At 37.2% G+C, this 19,790-nt stretch overlaps 1 protein-coding gene across 1 annotated transcript; it reads right to left on the minus strand.

Annotated features, from left to right (window-relative positions):
* Positions 1-488: 488 nt before the first annotated feature.
* On the minus strand, positions 489-1,226 carry LOC110780729 (glutathione S-transferase T3-like). Its single transcript, XM_021985059.2, has one exon. The coding sequence runs from the start codon at positions 1,224-1,226 to the stop codon at positions 489-491; it is 738 nt and encodes a 245-aa protein (XP_021840751.2).
* Positions 1,227-19,790: the final 18,564 nt, after the last annotated feature.

Raw genomic sequence — 19,790 nt, forward strand, 5'->3', positions numbered from 1 at the left:
TGATAAGGTTTGTAGATTTCTGATAAGGTTTGTAGATTTCTTTTGTGTGACAATTCAATGTATGGGCACACATAACTGTAAAAGATGATAATTTTCTGACAATTCAATGTATCAAATGTGACATTTCAATGTAGCATGCAGTAAATTTTGCAGGTTGTGACAATTCAATGTATGGGCACACATAACTGTAAAAGATGATAATTTTCTGACAATTCAATGTATCAAATGTGACATTTCAATGTAGCATGCAGTAAATTTTGCAGGTGTATAGAATATTTCTCATTGTGGAGTTAGTATTAATAATATTATTATTTGCAAGAAATAATTTTTAAAGTTAATAGAAATAGAGAAATTATAATAAATACATGAACTTCATTACATTAAGAAATAACAATAAAATGTTACAAAGGAAATTTAAAACAATAAAGGTAACATTACATCAATTAAAACTAATATAGATAGTTTGGCTAACTTAATTGATGTCTAAACTAGCCTAAAAAATGTGCAAATTCTTGCTTTAATTTCAGATAACTTTCTTTTTCGTCTTCAAATAGATTTGGTTTTGCAAGAAGGACACTGAATAACTTGAACCTCTTTTCCCCCTCTTTTTTCCGAGCTTTGATGGCATCTCGTTCCTTTTGATACTCGAGCATACGTTCCGCTACATCAATACGCCTCTCGTCAACATCTTTGTGTTTTCCTTTTATCACATTCATCTCTGACAAGGCTTGAGTAAAAGACTCTAAATTTTGAATTTTAGAACTACCAACATTTTGAATACCAGAACTAGCAACAGATTTACCTTTCCTTTTTGTTTTTTTCACCCCATCAGGACGACGACGACGACGAGTACGAGTTATTGGACCTTCATCAGTTGGAGTATCAGGTTCTGATCTTTTCGAACTGCCACCACCACTAGAAGGTACTTCTAGGTCTAGTGGTCTCCATTTGTCTAAGTCTCTCAAAATCTCCCAACAACCAATTAAACCAAAGCGTGAACCATTACACGTCCCTCTATATATTTCATGAGCTTCAGTCATCTCATCATGAGTGTTGGTGCCACTCTCATATCTTTTTATTGCCTCACCATAACAACCAACCCATGTACTCACATCTCTATTTATTCTTCCCCACCGACTTTTCATAGATCTCAAACTTCTAGGGCGCATGGTGGATGGATTATCTTCTCTAGCTTGATCATACAAGGCCATAATGTTTCTCCACATTATAGCCAAACTTTGATCCGTTGCCGTCTCTGGATCTTCAACTGCACATTCTATCCAAGACGAGATGAGTGCATCATCTTCTTTTGCACCCTATTTTTCTCTCGACACAATGGTGTTGCTTTCATATGGAGTTTCAACAACATCATCATCAGCATCATCATTAGCACCATCAACATCATCACCAGCTTGTTGTGAACCCCTTGGATCTTCGGGTGGGGTTAGGTTACTGCTTCTTTCTCCCCCGGAAGTTGTTGGACTGTTTTGAATTATTTGGTTTACACCATATTGTTGTGACATTGGGAACATAAAACCAGATGGATAATTTTGGGGAATTTGTGGAAAATTTTGATTTGGAAATTGATTTGGGAATTGTTGTGGGAAATTTGGGTTTGAAAATTGATTTGGGAATTGTTGTACAAATTGTTGGTTTGGATGCATTGGTTTGTTAGGCATGTTATAAAATAACATCCTTTGAGCATTTGGATTAGTAAGGTGAAGGAAATAATGCCCTTGGTCCAAGTATGCATTCTATGTTAAGTCTAATAAATGCGGTTCAGTATTAATTAACAAGTTAATAATTCAGTGAGATCAAGTGAGCTGAATGCCTAGCTAGAGGCCGCTTCAGTTCATGTGGAATTAATGATATTAATCCACAGCTTACTCTTGACTGAACCCGTAGGGTCACACAAATAGTACGTAAACGGATCAAGTATTTGATGGCATTAAATACTCCATCTATGGATATTCGGAATCGACGGATCTTAGTTTCAGTGGGAGCTGAGATCGTCACAGGCAAGAAATGAATACTCCGGAAACGATGATATTGCCGGAAACGGAAATATGGATCGTATCGGAAATATAAATATTATCCAAGTCGTAGATGTTGCCGGAAACGGAAACATGGTACGTATCGGAAAATATTATCGGAAATGGAAATATTGCCGGAATCGGAAATATTGCCGGAAACGGAAATATTGTCAGAATCGGAAATATTATCGGAATCGGAAAATAATTCCGGAAACGGAAATATTAAATATTTGTTCGAAACGGAAATTAATTCCGGAATCGGAAATATTAAATGTTGTTCGTATCGGAAATGAATTCCGGAATCGGGAATTTAATCGGAAGCGTATCGTACGAATTAGCATCGGACGAGGCCCGCTAGACGAAGGCCCAGCACGAAGCCAGGCCATCGCCCAGCGAGCCGCACGCAACGCACGCCTCGACCAGGCCCAGCGCAAGGCCAGGCCCAGCCAAGGGCGCGCGCGCGCACTCAGCACCGCACATGGGTTGTGCGCTTGTCGTGGGCCGCAAGGCCTGCGCGGGTGCACGGCTTGTGCGATGCGTATGCCGGAAATCCTAATTCTATTGGGATTTGTGCGAAGATTAAAATCCTAATCTTATTAGAATTGCTTTGTTATTTAGAGTCCTAATAAAGTTCTAATTAACAAATCCACATCCTAGTAGGATTACAATTCCTTTTCCATACCTCTATAAATAAGGGCCTAGGGGTCATTATTTATACATAAGTTTTCAAGTATTCAAAACTAGGATTTTTAAGCAGAAAAATCAGCCATAACTCTTGCCCATTTTAGCCGAAAATAATAGTACCTTAAGGGCGATTCTAGTTGGTCAATCTTAAGGCGGATCCGGACGTGCTGTGGACTATCTACGGAGGGACGACACTTGGAGTCCTAAAAGACTTGTTCTTGTTCGGTTCGGGCGCAGCTAGGGAAGGCACGCAACAAAGAGTATGCATCTAAATTATGCTATATGATTATGTGTAAATAATATGTATTCCTGGCTTAATGGTTGTTTCCGCATGATTTATGAATTGTCATATGTATCATAACCTAACAGTGGTATCACGAGCCTCTTATTATTTTCATAATCTAAATTGCATGAACATGGTTAAATATTACAAATTTGCAAGAATTAAAAGGGGTGATTAATTTTCGTAATTGTTAATTAATTGCAAATTGCGTTTATTTAATTATACGTACGCAGTTTTTCGGCAGTTTCTTCGTTACTCATCCAAATCGAGTGATTTTTGTGTCAATTCCGCATGTAAAAGGCATTCTAAAATTTTGACAAAAATAGTGTTTTTCTGCCGAACCCAGAATTCTCAAATTCGAAGCCTAACTATGACTTTTCGAAGGTTTTAGTTTTTCGAATGCAAAATTTCGTAAATTTAAGATGTTAAATTAAATATTTGCGATTCTTGTTGATAAATCTTGAATTTTTGATTGACCTACTGTATATGTTTAACAAGTTTGAATGCCTAGCCTTGTTAATTATGCAATCTAATTTGTAATTATGATTAATTTGTTGAAAATTAGAATAATTTAGAATTAATTTGATTTTCATAATTAATTATAATTTAATTAGAAACCTATGATTAAAAACCACCATAAAAATTGTAAATTTATGATAAATTTTAAATTTTATGACCTAGGCTTGAATCCATGATAATCGGAAATCAATTGAATAATAAATTTTCGATTTTTCGCCCTAAAATTATGAAATTAATATTATTTATTAATTTGTCATTAATTTTAAATAAAAATTTTAAATTTTTATGCGATTCGTTCATATAACTTGAACGCACAAAGCAATGGACGCTTCGTGTTACCCTTAAGGGGTGTTGTATAGTGCGGGCATGCGACGACGAGCAAGGGAGCTCGTCGCCCGTGCGGCACGAATGCAATGAGCAGGGGCATGGTGCACGAGCACAAGGCAGCAGCCCTGCCTTGTGTCGTGGGCCACGAGCTATGGATGAATGGGCATGGGCGAAGGCAAGGCATGGCAGTCGCGTGTGGGCAGCAAGCGAGCTGCGCCACAACGCGCACTGCCTCGCGCAAGCGCGCGCAGCCTCGCGCGCAGCGAGCGCAAGCTCGCGTGCCACGAGCGCTGCGCCCAGCGCTGATCGCGCGCAGCGCGCAATTGCTCGCGCACAGCGAGCGATGGCTCGCGTGCATCAAGCGCTGGAGCGCGCGCAGCAAGCGCTGGCGAGCGCGCACAGCGAGCGATGGCTCGCGTGCGTCGAGCGCTGGCGCGCGCGCAGCGAGCACCACTTGTGCGATGGCTTGCGATGGGAAAATGCAGCAGCTATGCGACGAGCGCATGGGCTGCGCGCACATGGCCAGCGATGGCTGTGTGCGTGTGGCCCATGGGCGTGCTATGCGTAGGGTGTTTGCGTTGCGATTAGATCGTTTTGAAAGTTTAATTTGAAATTTTCATTTTTCGTAATTTTAATTAATTTTAAAATTAATAATTTAAATTATTTTCTTGAATTTTAATTTTGAATATTGTAATTATAATAAATTTTATTTATTCTAATTATTTTACTAAAATTAAAATCATGAATTAATTTAAATACGACTGAAATTAAATTAAACTTTTTGGATTCAATTATAAATTTATATGAGCTTTAAATTTTAATTAAATTTGTATGTTTCCGGTTAGACTAGAAATACATTTTTATGTTTAAAATTAGTAAAGCATATGAATTTATTGGTTTAAGTGGGAGCCCTTTTAGTCATAAACTCTTGATTAGGTCTACAAATCCTTAAGGTTAAAACAACTTGATTAGAATTAATAAGGACTGAATAATTGGTAGATTATTGGTGCCCTTGATTAATTGCTGCAAATGTTTACGTGATGCATAATGTGTTTAACTAACCAGCTATGTGGGCCATTCATGATAATGAATGGGTGAATGGTATATATTGTATATGTACTGTTTTGCAGGTTATGAAGTGACTAGTATGGCCCAAATAGGATAGAAGATATGGTCTGCGTACCATTAATTTGAATGTAATTGGTCTAAAGTACCAAAGTTGTTTTTCAAATTCAAATATGGTCTGCGTACCATCAAATAGTTGTAATTAGTTTTAATTATAGCTTATCCTATTTGAAGAAAATGGTGCCTCCCACGGAGATTTTCAAGACGGACTTTGAAGTCAAAGCTTCAAGATGAAGTCGGGCCATACTAGATCACATTTATCTTATGCATGCTTTAAGTTATTTATTGCTTTAAATATGTCTTAATTATGCATAAGATTGTGGCTTGATTATGTTGCATGATTAAGGATTTTAGTTCACTTAAAATCTAACCAACATAGTAAGAGCCTTAAGTTCCAAACTTAAAAATTGAGTTAAAAGGTGCCATGCCAAAATATACACTTGCTTGGATATCCTTTACATCAATCTAGTAATAGTTTTCGCTCAGCGAGGTGTTACTTATTGGTCCTAAAGGGGCAAGGTACACAAATAATTGTGAGTACATGTTAGTTTTGGTGAAACTCAACGATATAAGTAAGGAGTCCTTTTATGTCGTGGCAAAATCGATAGGTTTACCTAATAAGTTCTTAGACGTACCTATCAACCAAGAATAGTTTCTAGACTATTAGCAAAAGGCTTTTGCTTACCTAAGATGTTTTAGGATTAAGTCGACAAACTGTGCTTATTTCTTCAATGATTTTAGGATCTTGGAATCATTTTATTCACACCTGCCGGAACACATAACTTGAATAAAATGCTTAATAAACATTGAATTATGCATGTATGCTAGAATTTAAGTTTATTAAGAGAAATTGTGAATGGTTATTTATTTGTTTATTCTTTTCAATTGTAGTTTTAATATGGCAAACAACAATCAAAACATCATCATGGGTTCTGAGCTTATGGTCAAGCTGAACCTGGCAAATTTTCTTGAATGGGAAGCTAAGCTAGTTGAAATAGTCAAACTCAATGGACTTGAGTATGTACTGTCACATCCCATGCCAAGCTACTATGCCAGAGACATGACCCCTGAGAGATTTTACGCCTGGGATGCGGATCTCAAAAAGGTTATGAGTCTCATGCTGAACAATATCCCTGATGATTGGGCTAGAAGGTTTGTAGCCTATGAACCTTTTACGCTCATCAAGAATCTGAGGGATATCTGTCGTGGAAGCACGGAGGACAGGGACCTGAACGTCCATGAGTTGATTGAATCAATGTCTGGTCTAAAGGTTAGTTCTCCCAACAGGTGTTATAGGATGGAGGTCCAAGAAACACATGTTCAGCTCCTTCGCACTAAACAGAGGGTAGGCGTCCCACTGAGATTCCATGTGGATCTTATGCGTTCATACTTTGATCGCCTAAGTCTACTAGGAACACCAATAAGCGAAAGGATGGCAGTCTCTATCTTGCTCAATTCACTACACAGTGGGTTTGGTCGCTTCAAGCAACTATACCTAAGTGAACCAAGAGAAGAAACAGTTGCAGAATTTGTTCACCTTGTCAGAAAGGCTAAAATAATACTGGACTGTGAAGCCAAAGATTTACTCAAGGCTAGAAGGAGACCGTTCAAGAAAGGTGGAAAGTCCAAGGGCAATGCTAAATCAAAGCAGGACAAGTCCACATCAAGCTGTCTTTATTGTGATGGAATAGGCCATTACAAAAGAGAATGTCCAAAGCTAAAGGAAGATCAGAAGAACGGAACAGTCGTTCCATCTTCAGGTATTTTCGTTATAGACTGTATACTTGCTAATTCAACTTCTTGGGTATTAGATACAGGTTGTGGCTCACACTTATGTTCCAATCCACAGGGACTAAGAAGAAGTAGAAAGTTAAGCAAGGGTGAAGTCGACCTACGAGTGGGAAATGGAGCACGGATTGCTGCATTAGCTGTAGGAACTTACTTTTTGTCGTTGCCCTCCGGGCTAGTTTTGGAACTGGAAGAATGTTTCCATGTTCCAAGTCTTACTAAAAACATCATTTCAGTTTCTTGCTTAGATGCTAAGGGATTTTCCTTTTTAATAAAAGACAATAGTTGTTCGTTTTATTTTAAAGAGATGTTTTATGGATCTGCTAGATTAGTCAATGGACTTTATTTATTAGATCACGAAAAACAAGTATATAACATAAATACCAAAAAGGCCAAAAAGAATGATTCAGATCTCACCTATCTGTGGCATTGTCGATTAGGCCATATAAACTTGAAACGCTTAGAAAGACTTCAAAAGGAAGGAATTCTAGAACCATTTGACTTAGAGGATTATGGTAAATGCGAATCATGTTTACTTGGCAAAATGACAAAGCAACCTTTCTCTAAAGTTGGAGAAAGAGCAAATGAACTATTGGGTTTAATCCATACAGATGTATGTGGACCAATGAGTACAAATGCTAGAGGTGGTTTCAGCTACTTTATCACTTTCACTGATGACTTCAGTAGGTATGGTTATGTCTACCTAATGAAGCATAAGTCTGAATCCTTTGACAAATTCAAGGAATTTCAGAGTGAAGTAGAGAATCAATTAGGCAAGAAGATTAAGGCACTGCGGTCTGATAGAGGCGGTGAATATCTGAGCTATGAATTTGATGACCATCTGAAAGAATGTGGAATTCTATCAGAATTGACTCCTCCAGGAACACCACAATGGAACGGTGTGTCGGAACGGAGGAACAGAACCTTGCTAGACATGGTCAGGTCAATGATGGGTCAGGCCGAACTTCCATTAGAATTTTGGGGACATGCACTAAATACAGCTGCACTCACTATAAATAGAGCTCCGTCTAAAGCTGTCGAAACGACTCCATACGAATTATGGTTTGGAAAGCCTCCAAATGTGTCTTTTCTTAAGATTTGGGGATGTGAAGTATACGTCAAACGATTAATTTCAGACAAACTTCATCCAAAATCTGACAAATGTATCCTTGTGGGCTATCCAAAGGAAACAAAGGGGTATTACTTCTACAATACATCTGACAACAAGGTATTTGTTGCTCGAGATGGTGTCTTTTTGGAGAAAGATCACATTTCCAAAATGACAAGTGGGAGAAAAGTAGACCTCGAAGAAATTCGAGTCGAACAACAAACTCTAGAGAATGCTCAAGATGACATTCAAGATGAAACTCAGAGATCTTTAGAAGAATCTGGTGAGAATCATGGTCAATCTAGAAATGTTACCCCGCGTAGATCGCAAAGATATAGATCTCAACCGGAAAGGTACTTAGGTATTTTGACGAACGAGAGCTATGACGTTCTATTACTTGAAAGTGATGAACCTGCGACTTACAAACAAGCTATGACGAGCCCTAGCTCCAAGCAATGGTAAGAAGCCATGCAATCTGAATTAGACTCCATGTCTGAAAACCAAGTATGGGATTTGGTCGATTTGCCAGATGGCTACCAAGCCATTGGAAGCAAATGGGTTTTCAAACTGAAAAAGGACAAGGATGGGAAACTTGAAGTTTTCAAAGCTAGATTGGTTGTAAAAGGTTACAGGCAAGTCCACGGTGTGGATTACGATGAAACCTTTTCACCAGTTGCAATGCTAAAGTCTATTCGGATAATGTTAGCAATCGCTGCATATTACGATTACGAAATATGGCAGATGGATGTCAAAACTGCTTTCTTAAACGGTGTTTTAACAGAAACTGTGTTTATGACACAGCCTGAAGGTTTTGAGGATCCAAAGAATACTAAAAAGGTATGCAAGCTAAAGAAGTCAATCTACGGATTGAAGCAGGCATCCAGGAGCTGGAATATACGTTTTGATGAAGCAGTCAGTGACTTTTGTTTCATCAAGAACGCAGACGAATCTTGTGTATACAAGAAGGTCAGTGGGAGCAAAATTGCTTTCCTAGTATTATATGTCGACGACATATTACTTATCGGAAATGACATTCCTATGTTGAACTCTGTCAAGATTTGGCTTGGGAAATGTTTTTCGATGAAGGATCTAGGAGAAGCACAGTACATATTGGGCATCAAGATTTACAGAGATAGATCTAAAAGGATGATTGGACTTAGTCAAAGCACTTATATCAATAAGGTTCTTGATAGGTTCAAAATGGCGGACTCCAAGCGAGGCTACCTACCCATGTCTCATGGAATGACTCTAAGCAAGACTCAGTGCCCAAAAACACTTGATGAGCGTAGACGAATGAATGGGATTCCATATGCATCATTGATTGGTTCAATAATGTATGCTATGATATGTACACGCCCGAATGTTGCGTACGCACTCAGTGCTACAAGCAGATACCAGTCAGACCCAGGAGAGGCGCATTGGACTGCTGCCAAGAACATTCTGAAGTACCTGAAAAGGCAAAAAGATGACTTCCTGGTCTATGGTGGAGATGATGAATTAATTGTTAAAGGCTATACGGACGCAAGTTTCAAAACCGACAAAGATGATTTCAGATCACAGTCTGGGTTTGTCTTCTGCCTCAACGGGGGTGCAGTAAGCTGGAAAAGTGCTAAGCAAAGCACCATTGCGGATTCTACAACTGAAGCGGAGTACATTGCTGCACATGAAGCAGCAAAAGAAGCTATATGGCTAAGGAAGTTCATAGGTGAACTTGGTGTAGTCCCCTCCATTAAAGGACCAATAGCCCTGTATTGTGACAATAACGGAGCTATTGCACAGGCAAAGGAGCCTAGACACCACCAAAGAGTCAAGCATGTACTTCGTAGATTTCACCTTCTACGAGAGTTCGTTGAAAGAAAAGAAGTCGAGATAAGCAAAATTGGTACTGATGACAACATATCAGATCCATTAACTAAACCTCTGCCGCAGGCGAAGCACAACTCGCACACTGCAGCTATGGGAATCAAGCATATTGGAGAATGGCTTTGATGTCTCTATTTAATGTTTTAAAGTTTTAGAGTTTAAATCTTTGTAAAACATTATTGGTTAATCATTCACAATAAATGAAAAGAATTCATTTTTCCATTTAATTTGTGGTTTATTAAATGATGAGTCCCTTCAATTTGACGATATATTCAAGATAGACTGTCAGGACCAGTCCTGTGACTAAGAAATGTCTATCAAGTGAACTTGAATGTCAAAGGTTGAAAATGGTCCCTAGTCGGAGTTTTCTATAAAATTGGACGCATAGAAAACGTTAGACGATTAGAATGCAAGATGACTAGTAGTTCTGTTTCTTGAACTATGTGGACATGGCAATGTCATAATCATTTGCATAGATACTTACTTTGGGAAGACTAGTATCGGACAAGACCTATGAAACTTTACTGTAAGAGATGAGAATCTGTCATAAGTAAATTTCATTAAAATTATTAGACACTAAATCCTCAATACCTGAGTGATTTGAGATTACTTGTTTGAGAACTGGTTGCTTTGAGGTTGACCAACCGTCGCACCGTAAAAGGAGGCTATAAAGGCAACGCTCAGGTAATCACCTATCAAACGAAGTCTAATCTCAAGATCGCAAGATTGGGATTGTCCTCCCATAAATCGGGATGAGATGCTTAAAAGTTGTACAAGGCCACTCGGAGAGCTAGAAACTGTGAAATGCATGGCCGTACTCGGATGAATCATAGGCTATGATTATCTGTTTATTTGATCAGTTGAACTCTGAAACCGAGAAACACCTATGGACATAATAAGGATGACAACTCTTACCTTATGTTCAAGAGCAAGCATCGAGCGACAAAGGAATTAGGAAATGCACACTTGTCCCTAAGGACAAGTGGGAGACTGAAGGAAATAATGCCCTTGGTCCAAGTATGCATTCTATGTTAAGTCTAATAAATGCGGTTCAGTATTAATTAACAAGTTAATAATTCAGTGAGATCAAGTGAGCTGAATGCCTAGCTAGAGGCCGCTTCAGTTCAAGTGGAATTAATGATATTAATCCACAGCTTACTCTTGACTGAACCCGTAGGGTCACACAAATAGTACGTAAACGGATCAAGTATTTGATGGCATTAAATACTCCATCTATGGATATTCGGAATCGACGGATCTTGGTTTCAGTGGGAGCTGAGATCGTCACAGGCAAGAAATGAATACTCCGGAAACGATGATATTGCCGGAAACGGAAATATGGATCGTATCGGAAATATAAATATTATCCAAGTCGTAGATGTTGCCGGAAACGGAAACATGGTACGTATCGGAAAATATTATCGGAAATGGAAATATTGCCGGAATCGGAAATATTGCCGGAAACGGAAATATTGTCAGAATCGGAAATATTATCGGAATCGGAAAATAATTCCGGAAACGGAAATCTTAAATATTTGTTCGAAACGGAAATTAATTCCGGAATCGAAAATATTAAATGTTGTTCGTATCGGAAATGAATTCCGGAATCGGGAATTTAATCGGAAGCGCATCGTACGAATTAGCATCGGACGAGGCCCGCTAGACGAAGGCCCAGCACGAAGCCAGGCCATCGCCCAGCGAGCCGCACGCAACGCACGCCTCGACCAGGCCCAGCGCAAGGCCAGGCCCAGCCAAGGGCGCGCGCGCGCACGCAGCACCGCACATGGGCTGTGCGCTTGTCGTGGGCCGCAAGGCCTGCGCGGGTGCACGGCTTGTGCGATGCGTATGCCGGAAATCCTAATTCTATTGGGATTCGTGCGAAGATTAAAATCCTAATCTTATTAGAATTGCTTTGTTATTTAGAGTCCTAATAAAGTTCTAATTAACAAATCCACATCCTAGTAGGATTACAATTCCTTTTCCATACCTCTATAAATAAGGGCCTAGGGGTCATTATTTATACATAAGTTTTCAAGTATTCAAAACTAGGATTTTTAAGCAGAAAAATCAGCCATAACTCTTGCCCATTTTAGCCGAAAATAATAGTACCTTAAGGGCGATTCTAGTTGGTCAATCTTAAGGCGGATCCGGACGTGCTGTGGACTATCTACGGAGGGACGACACTTGGAGTCCTAAAAGACTTGTTCTTGTTCGGTTCGGGCGCAGCTAGGGAAGGCACGCAACAAAGAGTATGCATCTAAATTATGCTATATGATTATGTGTAAATAATATGTATTCCTGGCTTAATGGTTGTTTCCGCATGATTTATGAATTGTCATATGTATCATAACCTAACATAAGGTTATTTGGATCAAAAGGAAAATTAATTTGGAAATTTGGAGAATTGGAAGATCGGTAATTTTGATTATTTTGAGAGGAACCACTTTCGTAATTAGGATTATTAAGATCCATAATTACGAAATATTTTTATATGTGAATACTATGTAAATTTGATTTTACAATGATGATAAAGAGAGGGTAAAATTTAAAGGATGCAAAACTATATCAATATTAGGCTCTATTTATAGATAAAATAACAAGAATCCCGTTGGTGTAATTATTTTTTTGAAAAAAATTTAAATAAGTTATCAAGTGAACGTTATAAAATTAATGAGTGATAAATAATAGCCGTTGTATTGTCATATTGTTTCATGCCAATATTTACCGTTGAAATCAAATAAACCCAACAAAAAGATTCTTGCAAGGGACACTTGGCGAATTCTGGTTGGACCTCGAAATACTGCTGACGCGCGTCAGAATTGTCAGGCATTTTTTTTTTTTTACATTTCAGCGATTAAAGGCTAAGATTTAAGATGGATGTAACGTGGATCCCGCGCGTCATGTCCCCCTTCAGAAGTTGCATCCCCTTGCTATGGTCTTGTTGTGAGTCACCCTCCTCAATAGTGAGCTAACTCACAAGTAGGAGAGAAGGTGTTGTGAGTTAGAAGCAACTCACCATTGATGGTGCTCTAACAACCCTTAATACCCTTGGATTTCCTATAGGGACCATCACTACAATAAACTCTATATGTACTTCAATTAAAATATTTTTACCATCATCTTTTTTCTATTTGTTTGTTTCTCCCTCCCTCGTTTGCTTTATTATTTTTATTAGACTAAAATAACCTTCCTTAATAAAATGCGACCGGAAATAATAAGTGTGACTCCTAAAACTTACTGAGGGAGTAAGGTGTTTTTGTGTATTTGTAGGGCGTTAATAACAATCCTTAATACCATTCGATTTCCTATAGGGACCACCACTACAATAAACTCCATCTGTACTTTGATTTTTGTTTTTTTTTTCGACGGGAAAGAACAATATCATTAATAATCGGCCATACGACATCTACATTGATAAAATAGATCTGCATACCACATATTCAAAGAAAATACATACGGAGTAACTGTTACAATCAAAACAATTACTATTCTGCATCCTAAAGCACATCTCATACTTCACCGCTTCTAGCTTGACGCGAGCAGTAATTTTCGATGATTTCACATCTTTCCAAGTAGAGCCCTTCGCAATCTGCGCACGTATTGTTTTGAACGACGAGTTGATGATAAACGCTAAACCTGTATGAATCCAAATCCCCTTCCCAATTATTGAAACCCTAAAAAATTCTCATCCATGAATGAGAATCAAGAAACTAGAAAACTCTAGGAAAAACCCAAATAATTTGGGAACAACCTAAGAATAAATTGGGAACAAATCAACGGAAAAGAAACCAAAACAAGACAAAACATGAAGAGAAAACAATGAAAAGCAAGAAAAAGGGTCGGAAATAGTCTAATTTCCGAAGAAATTTGTAATACCCCGAGTTTTTAAAACTCGATTAATTATGCTTAATTATTTTTATTTAGCTTAAATCGTTTTAAATCCTAATTTTGAAACTTTATTTTAATTAACGAAGTTTTATTTCGCTTGAATTTTTAATATTGCTACACGATTTATTTTTCAATTTATAATTTAATTTTCATATTTACGAGTTTAACGAACTTTTTAAATTTTAATTATTTTCGGATTTCTAAATTTATTTTATTCAGAAACTAAATTAATTATTTAACGTTCTTATTTTTATTCGGAAACTAAATTTAATTTTCGTTAACGATAATTTTATAAAGAATTATTTTAGCTAAACATTTCTATTTTTAGTAGTTTCCTAAAATAGCAATTAAAAATTCAGAAATTTGCCTAACTAGTGAAAATTACGAAAATGCCATTTTTCTTCTCTCTTTGCTCTCCACGTAGAAAGCAATAATGAAGAGGTTTCTTCATTCCTCTCCTTCCCTCAATTCAGTCTTAATTCATTGCCTTGCTCCCCAAGGATTTCAGCTTTCATTCACTCTATTTACCATTATAATCAGCCATTTTCTTTCCACTTCTCTCAACCCAAAATCATTTACCAAAACTGATTCACTCCCCTTTGTGTTCTTTGTTCGAACCACTGCTCAACCACCACCACCATCAGTGGTTGCCGCCATTGAAACCTCCGTCAAACACCTCTACCACTGCTGCCTAGCATCACCTTAACCGTTCCGTTCACCACCATCGCAACCACCCTTTATTCGCCCCCCTGTTCCTCCATCTCACGCACTCGGCACTCCCCTGCTCCCTCCTTCCTTTCGACCTGTCGCACCACCAAAGCCACGCCCCACCACCGTTCACCATCACCACCACTTGCGCAACCCTGTTGCGCTGCCCAGCCACCCAGACCACCACCCGCCAACGCACCACCTTCACCTCCCTTGCTCTTCGCATCCCTTACCCCCTCCCCTGTTTCATCCCCCTTCCCCGCCTCGCACCACCAACACCGCAGCCACCACACCAAAACCGTCATCATCAAATCCAACCTCCGCCCTAATTCCCGGTGAGCCACCGCCGCCCAGAACCGCCCAAAGAAACTCCCCTGCCTCCCCTGTTCGCCTTTCCTTTCCTCTCCTTCCCCTCGCTGTACCGCCGCCGAACAAACCACCACCACCCTCGCCTTCACCGGCTTTTCCCGCCGCCACCAAACCCAGCCCCATCGCCCTCCTTTTCGTGCTCTGCTCAGCCGTGCTCCCTCCCCCTTTGTTCGTACCTCTCATTCAAAAAAAAAAAGGAGAGAATCAGTTTCAATTGAAACTGATTCATTTTCCTCCAACCCAAATTTAAGTTGGGCCAACTTAACCATTTGGGCTTTGGGTAAGACCAACCTAAGTTTTCAGAATTTCTATGGTGTTTATGTTTAATAAATTGATTTTATAATATAATTATTTACTAATAAATCGTTATTATTTTTCAGGTTTAATTATCGATTTTAATAAAGGAAATTACTAGATTTATTTAACAAAAATGGAGTTTAAATAATATTCATGACAAACAATTTATGAAATAAATATATATACATATAAATATTTTGATTGAAAATTAGATTAATATTATTTTCATTAAATTTCGAAAAGTATATTTTATTAAAACTCTTGATTTATAAAATTTATTAATTATAAAATTTATGATTTATAAAAATATTGATTTTTAAATTATTTATCGATTTAGTACTAATTCAAGGATTTATTATTTTGAAAGAAATTGGACTCGGAGCTCAGGACGAACGAACCAAGGAAAATCCTTAGCAAAATCGTGGAAGTGAGGTAACGGCTATTGCTAGTACCCGCAATCCCCTTATAAATGTATTATGAAATTATGACGTTATGATTGGATTATGAATTAAATGTTTTGACATGTTTTATGGATTGTGGGAATGAAATATGATTTGATTGAATTGTTTCCTATAATATGATTTGATTGAGTTTTCTCATAAAATGATGTTTATGCAATGCTATGAAAGAAACGATGTTTTATTTGATCCCAGGATCAAAATGATGTTTTATGATATGAAAGAGTTATGTGATTTCAACTGAAATACAAGCCAAGGCTTGGTAAAATTATACAAAACATGATAAATGAAAGTGAAAGACCTGGTTTGTCTGGCGGTATATAAACTACCATCTTCCTATCTACCGGTCATGCATGCACCACGGACACCTGTCCACCCATGGATTACGAGCCCAGGCTCCCATAGTTTATGAGCCCAGGCTCAGGGCCCAGGCCCCATGTTACGATGAGCCCAGGCTCTTATGCGCCCAGGCCCAGTGGAGAATTCCTTCACGGTTCGTACTTGCCGACAACTAGCATGTTAATTAAAAGTTTATGAATGACGTTTTCATTAAAAGTTTATGAATGAATTAAATATGATGTTTTATTAAATGTTTTACTTATTCTATTCTCCCTGTGTTATTAAATAAAATGAGTTGGAATGAATTTACGTTGCTAGGGTAGTCGTTACTGAGTCTTCGGCTCACCGTTTTGTTTTCCATTTTAGGTACTGCGGGGATCGACGGAAACGAGTAGAGGCGAGGAATTTCACTTTAATAATATTCACCTAGTTTATGCTTAAAGTTATAATAGTTTAATTAAAGACTTTTAGTAAGTTATGTACTTTTATTTTGAGAATATAAAGGATTATTATATATATTGGAGTATTTAAAGGCTTATGATTGATGTTTTCCTTGTAATTTCTGAAAAGGAAGTTACGGCAGGTAATGTCCCGACCAATTAGGTTAATTCCGCTGCTAATTATGCTTTAATAATTGAATTAGAGGTCGGGGCGTTACAGTTTGGTATTCAGAGCAAAGGTTCTGGACCATAAGTGCTAAACCTTACGGGTTTTGCGCATAGTAGAATTCAATAGGCTTTAAGCAAAGAGTTTTAAGGAATAAGTTAAAAAGAATATGTTAAAATCAAGTCAAGTTAAAATGAAATAAGTGTGAGCGTAGGAACGCACGGGATAAAAGGGATTCATTCTCCTGTTATGAATGTTTTTCTGATTGAATATGTTATGCGAAATATCGATTATCGAACTTACCAACGGTGCCACGGACGAAGCTCACAACAAAGCACAACATTCACGATAACGTCGCTCACAATTATGTTTCCTATGATGATTTCTATGACGAGCAATCTATAGTAGACCCCAAGGAGATGATGGAACGATTAAGAACTGCAAGTACGTTGTCAACCGAAGTGGTCAAAGATTCTCGGAAAACGAAAGTCACTAATGCGAACGGAAAAGCGTCACTATTTAAGAAGTTTTCACCTTCGAATCCACCAATCTATGATCGCAAGCCAATTCGATGGAATTTAAAAGACTAGATCAATCATATGGATCAGCTACTCGAAACTTTCGACATGCTCTAACGAATGGAAGCGAATATCGTACGAAAAACGAATACTTGTTATTTATGTCGAGGAAAAGATTATTTCGTTAAAGATTGTCCTAAACCACCTCCAACAAATACCGGAACATTAACCTCGACCAATCATGAACGAAGCAACAACAATGCTAAATCCATCACGCCCGTCAACATATGTAAGAGCTTACATGATGAAAGACGAAGATGACGCCAACGTTGATATTATTTTAATTTAGTTTTCTCTCGCTTTGAAGCTGATTTCACTTTTATTTTTATATGTCATATTATGAGTTTCCTACCCTAGACAGTCTAGGAAAAGTTTAAGTATTACTATTTTCTTAGAAGGAGTTAAGTTAAGCATGGTTCGAACTCAAAGATTATGTGGATATGGATTGTTTTAAGGAACTTTTATGAAAGATTTAAGGATGGTATAAATGTTAGAGTGCCAAACAAGCATAAGGTTGTATTTCATGAGTGGTTGATCCCCAGTTAAGATGAGGTTATTCGAAGTTTAACGTGTTAACGTTATGAATAAAAGTGATCCTTGGTCTACCTTTCCGATGCATATTTTGGTGTTTATAAGTACAAAGGCCTATTATCTAAAAGCTGATTGATATGCCCCTATTAATGAAGCTAAGAAGTTATACATAAATGTTATGAACCCAACATGAGTTATGATAAAAGACCCATTTGAGTTGACACATGAATAAGATCTTGAGGATTTTTCCAAAAGAAGTTACCAAGAATTAGCTTGTCAATAAAGGTTGAATGATAGAGTACCGAAAGAGCATGAGTTGTAATTTTGTAAGTGGTGAACCATCGATTAAATCAAGGTTATTCAAGGTTTAAAGCGTTCAAGTATGATTGATTCTTGAGTTACTATTCCGCGCCCTTTATAATGATTGTTTTTGCGGTTGCAAGTACCTAAGTGTATTTTCAGATATGTTAAGGAAGCTAAGCTAGAATTTTAAAAGTTATGCAAGAATATTATGCGCAACCAAACACGATTTATGGTGAAAAGATGAAATTAAGGTTACACATGAAGTTCTGAGAATTTTAAAAAGAAGTTATCAAGAATTGGTCTTTCAATAAGGTTGACCTTCTGCATCATTTATAAGGATTGTTTTTGTGTAATTATCTGAAAGGATGCTTGATTATCTCCATAAAAGAAAAGTTGAACCAGAGAATGTAAGTTTTGCAAAAATGTTGTGAGGAAAAGTATGATTTATGGTGAGGAAATGAAATTGAGTTTGCATATAAAGCAAGTTATCGAGAATTAGTCCTTCTATTAGGTTGATGATATCAATGGATGTTATCAAAAAGAAATATGAATGATTGAGGAACGCAATGGAATTGAGAATAGGAAAATCGACAAAATGACATGTCTATAGAACCAGGTAGTATGGAGTAAGTTTCCTAGGAGCTAGATTATTCCTGATAAAGGCACGCTTGATGGCTTAGCGTTATCCGCAAAATACAAGATTTACTGATTTAAAATATTAAGGATAAGTAACGAAGTTGTATGTCTAACGATATATCTCTAGTCACGTGATTGGACTCGAACCCCTACAACGAACGTAGTTAACAAAGTTACTCATCGTAGAAGAAAAGATCGGAAATCGAAATCAAAACGAATTAAATAAAGAAAGTCAACGACAAGATTCCTGCAGCAAAGAAGCTCAAGAGCAAACGAAAACGCAATATCTCCCAATAGTCGCCTAAGAATGATATAAATCACGATGTTTTATGTAAACGTGCTATGAATCAACCATGCTCGTGCGTTAGATCAAATGATTATGAATGTTATGAATGTTATGCTTATGTTGAATTTGAAATTTTCAGTTTATGAACTATGTCTCTATGATATGGATTACGTTTATGCTGACATGATTGTACTGGTAATTTAATTGTTATACATGGATGTCGTCTCCGATGAAAGTTCTCCTGAGCTCAGAGTACGAGATTAATATAATAAATAAATTTTACAATTATTTGAGTATTGTAATTGATAGATAAATATTTATTTTCATTATATATACACATATTTTCAGAATTATAATTTTGCATTAAAAAAAAAACAACTATTTCTGGTGGAAAATATTTTCAAACACAATCTCGCAAAGTAAAATAGGAGCCTAGTCTATGCTAACAAGTTTGCCCCTTTTATGTTCTTTGCTCCTCGATCCTATTATATGAAAGCAAGTGGAGTTACGAAAGACGATGGCGAAATGTAATTGACCTTAATGACGATTAAGGATCAATATATAATTTTACCCCTTTTGTATTCTTTACACTTCGTTCTAGGTCTCGAGTTGAAGCGAAGTCCCAAAAGATGATGGAGGAATGAAGGCTAGACATTGTCGGGATTGAAATAAAATTTTGAGATCTTGGTTTTAAAATAAAACATCATACTTTAATTTGAGCGTTTTCAACTTTCAACAAACATTTTATAAATCTAATTATCAAGTTTCGAGGACGAAACTTTTTCTAAGGGGGTAAGAATGTAATACCCCGAGTTTTTAAAACTCGATTAATTATGCTTAATTATTTTTATTTAGCTTAAATCGTTTTAAATCCTAATTTTGAAACTTTATTTTAATTAACGAAGTTTTATTTCGCTTGAATTTTTAATATTGCTACACGATTTATTTTTCAATTTATAATTTAATTTTCATATTTACGAGTTTAACAAACTTTTTAAATTTTAATTATTTTCGAATTTCTAAATTTATTTTATTCAGAAACTAAATTAATTATTTAACGT

This window comes from Spinacia oleracea, chromosome 2, assembly GCF_020520425.1.
Source record: "Spinacia oleracea cultivar Varoflay chromosome 2, BTI_SOV_V1, whole genome shotgun sequence".
In the NCBI taxonomy this organism is placed as follows: domain Eukaryota; kingdom Viridiplantae; phylum Streptophyta; class Magnoliopsida; order Caryophyllales; family Amaranthaceae; genus Spinacia; species Spinacia oleracea.